The sequence below is a fragment of the Bison bison genome, unplaced genomic scaffold, assembly GCF_000754665.1.
Source record: "Bison bison bison isolate TAMUID 2011002044 unplaced genomic scaffold, Bison_UMD1.0 scf7180017864462, whole genome shotgun sequence".
Classification (NCBI taxonomy): domain Eukaryota; kingdom Metazoa; phylum Chordata; class Mammalia; order Artiodactyla; family Bovidae; genus Bison; species Bison bison.
The window spans coordinates 1,742,069-1,750,097 of NW_011495024.1; the positions used below are offsets into that span (position 1 = coordinate 1,742,069).

General features: G+C 43.4%; 2 protein-coding genes across 2 annotated transcripts in view; one reads left to right on the forward strand and one right to left on the reverse strand.

Annotated features, from left to right (window-relative positions):
- Nucleotides 1-565, reverse strand: part of ARID4B (AT rich interactive domain 4B (RBP1-like)) — a 141,308-nt gene extending 140,743 nt beyond the window's left edge. The window contains exon 1 of the mRNA XM_010860089.1: nucleotides 488-565. The gene's annotated coding sequence lies outside the window, so the exon portion shown is untranslated. The remainder of the gene's footprint in view (nucleotides 1-487) is intronic.
- The window catches only part of GGPS1 (geranylgeranyl diphosphate synthase 1), a 12,125-nt gene continuing 4,421 nt past the window's right edge, over nucleotides 326-8,029 (forward strand). The window contains exons 1-2 of the mRNA XM_010860087.1: nucleotides 326-572; nucleotides 4,694-4,786. Of these exons, the coding sequence (XP_010858389.1) occupies nucleotides 4,717-4,786 (70 nt within the window). The 5' untranslated portion in view covers nucleotides 326-572; nucleotides 4,694-4,716. The remainder of the gene's footprint in view (nucleotides 573-4,693; nucleotides 4,787-8,029) is intronic.

The window sequence follows — 8,029 nt, forward strand, 5'->3', positions numbered from 1 at the left end:
GTACCCCCCCTTCCCTCCTTTCTCCCCTCCCCTAGACTTTTTTCCCCTCCCCTACCTCTTTCCCGGATGGCTTCTTAGACGACCTCGGATTGGTTAGGCTCCTTTAGAACCCGCCTATACCCTGTTCCTATTGGTCCCCGCGATACAAACAACGACGCCATTTTCCCACCAGTTCTATGGAAACAGAAAGTTACGCCTCAAAGCTCCCCGGGAAATGCAGTCCAGCCTTTCGGGCCAATGCGCGAAGCCTCCCTCCGGAGAACTGCAAGACCCGCAATGCCCCGCTCCTCCGTGAGCCAGGCGGGGGGGTAGAAAGGGGGCGGAGCAACAAAGCAGAGGGGAGGTGGCAACGACGCCTGCGCAGTGTGACCGGGATGGCGCATTTTATTGCACCGAGTAATGCGGGGTCGTCGGCGGCCGAGGAGGGCGGCGAGTTCTGTGGTGAAATAGGGGGAGGTATTCATGTAGGCATCGGAGGGACTCTTACTCTGAACTATAAGCTGGGAAGCTGATACTGGATACAGCTTACTCCCGGACCCGCGGCGTGAAAGTTGTGATATCATCCTCGAACCGTGAGTGGCTGTGGCGGCGGCTGGGGGGAACCCGGATGGGGAGGTGGGTGGGGGAGGCTGGGAGGCGGAGCTGAGAGGAAAGAAAGAAAGGAGGGTGAGGACCCGGATGCTGAACCGGATTGTGTATGAATTTTCCATCCTCTGGCTGGAGAAGGGGAGGAGCTGTAAGGGACCCAGCGGGGCGGAAGGGGCCCTCTGGGCTGAGAGGAAGCGGGCACCTCACCGACCCTGTGCTAGGGGAGTCGACGTCTGAAGCTCTTCTGCCAAGCCTGTGTTAAAAATCTGACTCGAAGTTATTTAAATTCCCTCCCTGTGTCTCTCCGGCAATTTTCTTCAGACCCATCCATCATCTCCCGGATTTTGGACGGATGCACTCTGCGCTCCGCAGCCGTCCTTATATTTGTATGTCGATTTGGCAATACTGAAACCAGATCCTTCCCTTTAAAGAAAAAAAAAAAACACTTTGCGTGATATTTTCACTTTTCCATGCCGGAGTGTGCCTTGAGTTTATTCTCTAACGCGTTGGAAGGCAGTTGCCGTTGGTTCCGGCGTTCATTTCACATATTTGAGCGCCTACCATGTGAAAAAACTGGTATGACCCCTGCCTTCCTGAATCTGAGCGTAAGACGGACAGGATGGACTCACACCTCAGTGTGAAATTGCAACAGGTGTGATTGCTACTGGAGAGAATGTAATGGTGATAAGAGAATTGGAAATAGGGAGATGAGGGAAGGCTTTCCCGAGCAAGTAAAGATCGAGCTGAGAGCAGAAAGTTTAGCAGGAGTTTAACTTAAGGAAAGAACATTCCAGACAGAAACGGTATCATGTTGGAAAGCCTTATGCCAGCGGGGAGCTTTTTAAAATACGAAGAACTGAGGCTGGAGGGCTGGGGGTTTGACTGTGCGAACCTGACACGCTTTGTTAGGGAGTTTTGTTCTGTTTAAGAGCCATGGGATAATGTGTAAGGGTTCCCGATCAGAGGGGAGATAGGACCAGGTTTGAATTTAGGAAAGGTCACAGGGTGAAGAGTAGAGGACTAAAAGAGAGGGGCAGGTACCAGGGAGTCCAGCCTGGGGGTTATTGTCTCCATGGAGAAGAGAGTTTGATTTTGTGTTAATTACTATTCATAATATATTGTTTGAACAAATTTAAGGCAGTTTCCCAGTTTTGAAAATGAGTAGTTTCAGACTGAACAGAGGCAATCTATGGTGGTTGTTCACTCTAGGCACGACATTGTAATGAACTATACATCAATAAAATATTTTAAAAATTAGTAGAGTTCATGTAACACAGTAATGCCTCTTTATACTCAGGTCTCCTATGTGACAGCTAAAATTTCTAGGTGTGGTAAATTGCAGTCTTTTGGGTAAAGAAAAAGGTCAGAGTAACTTATTTATAATTTATTAATTAATATATTTATAACTTAATTATTACAGCAACTGTAATAATTATTGTCACAGAGTTGTAATGTAGCAACAGTTAAACTACACAAGACAAGAAACAGACTGGTTTTCAGTACCTAGAAAAATTGAGGCTTCTATGTTTCCCCACTGTTGAGAATACTTTCATATAAACGTTTTTTGGGAAAGGAACATTAATGACCTATTTGTTAGGTGAGTATTCTTAAACTTTCTTGAATGATCAAAGGAAAGGATGATTTTTTTAAAAATTCATAACTGATTTTTCAGTTGGAAAAAACATCAAACAAAACCCACAGAATTGAAACAGATTAGCTCTGATATCTATCCAGGAGTGTATAGTTGCTACTAGTCTGCTGCTGCTGCTGCTGCTGCTAAGCCACTTCAGTCGTGTTCAACTCTCTGTGATCCCGCAGACGGCAGCCACCAGGCTCCCCGGTCCCTGGGATTCTCCAGGCAAGAACACTGGAGTGGGTTGCCATTTCCTTCTCCAATGCATGAAAGTGAAAAGTGAAAGTGAAGTTGCTCAGTGGTGTCCGACTCTTAGGGACCCCATGGACTGCAGCCCACCAGGCTCCTTTATCCATGGGATTTTCCAGGCCAAGTACTGGAGTGGGGTGCCATTGCCTTCTCCGTGCTACTAGTCTAGACAGAGACAAAACAGAATTATTCAGAGTTGTTCTTACAAGTTTTTATTTTTCTTTTGGCCACACCGCATGGCATGTGGGATTTTAGTTCCCCAACCAGAGATCCAAACTCTACCCCCTGCGCTGGAAGTGTGGTTTCTTAACCACTGGACCACTAGGGAAGTGCATATTGATTTTCAAATTCTGTGTTCTGGAGGCTGTGAAAAAGATAAACAGAATATTTGTTCTCAACCTAGTTGAGAAGAGATGGCTACTAATTGGTTTAAGTAAAATAGTATATATATGGTACATTTTAAAAATTCTTTTAATTCTGTTAAGTAATCTTTTCCCTAAGTGATTGTTCTTCCTGCATATCATCTTCTTTTTTAATCTCTTAAGAATAAGGTAATTTTTGTTAGACTTTAAACAGTATAGGTGTTATTAGGTTACTTCCAGGTGACACAGGGGTAAAGAATCAGCCTGCCAATGCAGGAGACAGGGTCAGTCCCTGGGTAGGCAAGATCCCCTGGAGAAAGAAATGGCAAACCACTCCAGTATTCCTGCCTGGAAAATTCTGTGGACAAAGGAGCCTGGCGGGCTACCGTCTGTGGGGTCACAAAGAATCAGACATGACTGAGCACACATCAGGTTACCAAACTGGTATTTAGATTATTTCAAAGTATTTTCTGAACTTTTTTTACCTTGGGACATACTTAATTGTTGTTCAAGGCATATGTAGCAGTTTTCTGTATGGAAATTTTCTCTTTGGATTCATATCGCTAAAAGGATTTCCTTTGGGAACTGCAGATTTTTATGATCCTTTCACCTAGATATTCAAGAGTAGACTATAGAAAACACACCTTTCAATCCTTTAGCATGATCCTTGGGACCAAATCATTGTCTCAAAAAACGAAAGTAGACAGAGGTGAGAAACCTTCTAAAATGTCCAGATTAGGAATGAAGACTTCCCCGCAACCACCCCCCCAAACAAAAGAAACAGAAAAAAACAAAAACAGAAATGAAAATTCCTTAATAAGAGGACAAAAGTAGCAATAGATATTTACAAAGAGATAGTGGAAATTCAACAGTAAAGGAGGATTCTAGTAAAATTGTGAGTGCAATTTTAGGAAATATTGAAGTAAATGTAAAATTCAAAATAATAAGTCACCTCAGGGGAATATTTTCAATAATATAATTGCACTGAAGGGACTTCCCTGGTGGTACGTGGATAAGAATCTGCCCACCAGTGCAGGGGACACTGGTTCGACCCCTGGTCCAAGAAGATCACACATGCCAAAGGGCAACTAAAACCATGTGCCACAACTAAACCCACGTGCCCTGGAGCCTGTGCTCCACAAGAGAAGCCACCACAGTGCGAAGCCCATGTACCACAAGGAAGAGTATGCCCCACTTGCCACAACTAGAGAAAGTCCACACGCAACAATGAAGACCCAACGCAGCCAAAAATTAGTAAATTAACTAATTTTTAAAAAACTTCTTTTATAATTGCACTCGTTAGTGCATGTCTTAATCAGAATGTCTGAAATGGATTGTGAAGAAAATGCATCAAAGAATTTTCTCCTTGTATTCTCCTTATGTTTTAAATATACATTTGACCCTTGAAGAATGTGAGTTTGAACTGCTCAGGTTCCACCTATATTCATATTTTTTTTTATAATATATACTACAGTATTACATGATTTGTGGTTAGACTTAAATCTGTGCCTGCAGAACCAGGGATACTGAGGTTCAACTGTGAACTATTGATAGTACTCAAGATTTTCAACTGCAGAGGGGAGGGTGTTGGTGCCCCGAACCCCAGTGTTGTTTAACGGTCACATGTATAAAACATACTCATTTTAATGCTCTTAGGAAAAAAAGTATGTTTTCTAATTTATATGATCAATCAAATACAGAAGTATCTAATTCTGTGGATTTGTTTTTAAGATTTCATAGGTGTAGAATTTGCACTTAAAACCAAACTGAAAGTTTACTTTTACTAAAACATCTTGAAATACAAACTCCTTTCCACTTTGATACTCAATTGCATCATCTTTATGTTTCTCCTTTTTTACAGATCAGCTTTGAAATTTAAAAACAATGGAGAAGACTCAAGAAACCGTCCAAAGAATTCTTCTAGAACCTTACAAGTACTTACTTCAGTTACCAGGTAATAGTTTAGTCATAATACATATAGGGTCATTTATATAGAGAAGTAGTCATTTAAAGATTAGCATACAGAATAGGTTAGAATTGCCAGCTCTCGAGACTTTCTATAAGGAGATACATATAGTGAAAGTGAAGCCACTCAGTCATTCCTGACTCTTTCCGACCCCATGGATAGTAGCCTGCACCAAGCTCCTCCGTCCATGGGATTTTCAAGGCAAGAGTACTGGAGTGGGTTGCTATTTCCTTCTCTAGGGAATCTTCAGATACATATAAGGAAAATAATTATAAACTTTTACAATCTTTTTTTGTTAAAAGGGACGTTTTTAAGGCACCTCTTTAAAAATACCCAATTTTATAACATAAATAAAAATAAAAATACTTAAAACATTTGAGTATCTCATTAGAAATTTTATCCTTTATGGATGCGACACATTTTTATTCCCTACTGTTTGGATATTAGGGGGTTTTATGCCAATTTGTATGACAACAAAAAGCTGCTGCTGCTAAGTCGCTTCAGTCATGTTTGACTCTGTGCGACCCCGTAGACGGCAGCCCATCAGGCTCCCCCATCCCTGGGATTCTCCAGGCAAGAACACTGGAGTGGGTTGTCATTTCCTTCTCCAGTGCATGAAAGTGAAAAGTGAAAGTGAAGTCCCTCAGTCGTGTCCGACTCTTAGTAACCCCATGGACTGCAGCCTACCAGGCTCCTCCATCCATGGGATTTTCCAGGCAAGAACACTGGAGTGGGGTGCCATTGCCTTCTCCACAACAAAAAGCTACACTTAACTTTTTATTTGTTTGGCTGTGGTGGGTCCTCGTTGCAGCACGTCGGCTTTCTCTAGTTGCAGCAAGCAGGGGCTACTCTGCAGCGAGGTGCAGGCCTCTCACTGCAGTGGCTGCTCGTTGCGGAGCATGGACTCTAGATGCACAAACTCAGTAGTTGTGGCCCACGAGTTTAGTTGCTCCACTGCATGTGGAATCTTTCCCGACCAAGGATCGAACCAGTATTCCCTGCATTGCAAGAAGGATCCTTGGCCACAGACCACCAGGGAAACCCCAGACAGCATTTTTTAACACTACTACTTCCTGTAAGAGACGAATAGCAATACATTCAAAGCACATTACTTGGAAGCATAATCTAAATTATTCCTCTACAAAGATGAGTCACTTGGACATGGCTTTATCATATGTATGTGCTTGTTTTATTTTGCTAATTTTTTTTCCTTAGCTTTTCTGAGATCTGATAGTAGCAAGTAAAAAGTCATGCATTTGATAAATGTGGCTTCTCATAATAAAAATTCAAACCAGTTACTCAGGTGAAAAGTTGGGAATCCCCTGGCAATCCAGTCATTAGGACTCTGCACTTTGACTGCCAAGGACCTGGATTTAATCCCTGACATCCCACAAGCTGTGCAGTGTGGCCCCAAAAGAAAATAAAGTGATAAGTTGACAACCATAGGAAGACCTGTTTAGCTCATAGTGTGTCTCAGCTATAGTGTAGTGATGATCTCAACTCAGTCACAATTAAAACTTTTTATTTCGGTTCCAAAGTGCACATGTAGGCTTCCCTGGTGGCTCTGTGGTAGAGAATCCACTCACCAGTGCAGGAGATGTGGGTTCGATCCCTGATCTGGGAAGAAAACTGAGTGCCGCAGAGCAACTAAGCCCACATACCGGAACTATTGAGCCTGTGCTCCAGAGCACAGTAACTGCAGCTCCGGAAGCCCTCATGCCCTAGAGCCCATGCTCAGCAACAGGAGGGGTCAACACAATGAGAGGCCTGCACACCACAACTGGAGAGTAGCCCCCGCACACCACAACTGGAGAGTAGCCCCCACTCACCACAACTGGAGGAAAGCTCACGCAGCAACAAAGACCCAGCACAGCCAAAAGCAAATAAACACTTTAAAATGAACAAAGTGCACACTTTTCTTGATGAGCATACCTCAGTGGAAATTAGGGCATTTCTATTCTTTATGAGCCGGGGGAGGGTAAGTGTGGTTGTCCAAAGGCAGAAGAGTGGTAGCTCTACCTCCACCTTGGAAACCATCATACTTTCTACTCTAGCAGACCATAATCTGAGAAGGCAATGGCACCCCACTCCAGTACTCTTGCCTGGAAAATCCAATGGCGGAGGAGCCTGGTAGGCTGCAGTCCACGGGGTCACTAAGGGTCAGACACGACTGAGCAACTTCACTTTCACTTTTCACTTTAATGCATCGGAGAAGGAAATGGCAACCCACTCCAGTATTCTTGCCTGGAGAATCCCAGGGACGGGGGAGCCTGGTGGGCTGCCGTCTATGGGATCACACAGAGTCGGACACAACTGAAGTGACTTAGCAGCAGTAGCAGCTAAGTCAACATAGCAGACTATAATGGAGACACACTTACTAATGTCAATGCTTCAAAAGCATGGAGGAGAAACAAGTGGAGAATACAAGGGAACATTGCCAACTGTTACAGAAAAAGCCAAGGGACGGCTTTTGGGTGACATTTATTCAGCTGCCAGTAGCTTCACTTATTTTAGGATCTCGAATTGAGACAGGTCACACTGTTTCTCCTGAACTCTCCCCGCCTGTTGCTGGGCTTACTTTGTTACGAGCTGGCAAACACTGGTTGGAACTGGGCTGCTGTAAAATGTGCCAGTTATCAGTTATAAGAGTCTTAACTAGCATCTCCCAGTGTCTCCCATTCCACTACTATACAAAGCAAGAACTGCCTGTATTTACATTTTACTAATAATGCTTACGTACCTAGTGAACTACTCCAGTAGCTTTGTTGTAATTCTCATTATTCGGAAGTAATGCTTTAGGCCTTTGGATAACATATTTAAGACTCGTTAGGTATCCCGTCTTTTTTTTTTAATCAACTATACTCTTGCATTCATGGTAGACTATAATCTCAAAAGATTTTCCTAAAGAAGCAGGAAACTGTTATGCATTTTTTTCACAGAGAGCTTCAGAGTTACTAAAGTGTCTTAAAGGTGGGTGAGACCACTTATTGTAAAGTTACTCTTACAATAAAAGGTTATAATAATAATTTTTGACATTAGGGTGTTCTGAAATTCAGTTCAGTTCAGTCACTCAGTCGTCTCCGACTCTTTGCGAACCTGTGAATCACAGCACACCAGGCCTCCCTGTCCATCACCAACTCCCAGAGTTCACTCAGACTCGTGTCCATCGAGTCAGTGATGCCATCCAGCCATCTCATCCTCTGTCGTCCCCTTCTCCTCCTGCCCCCAATC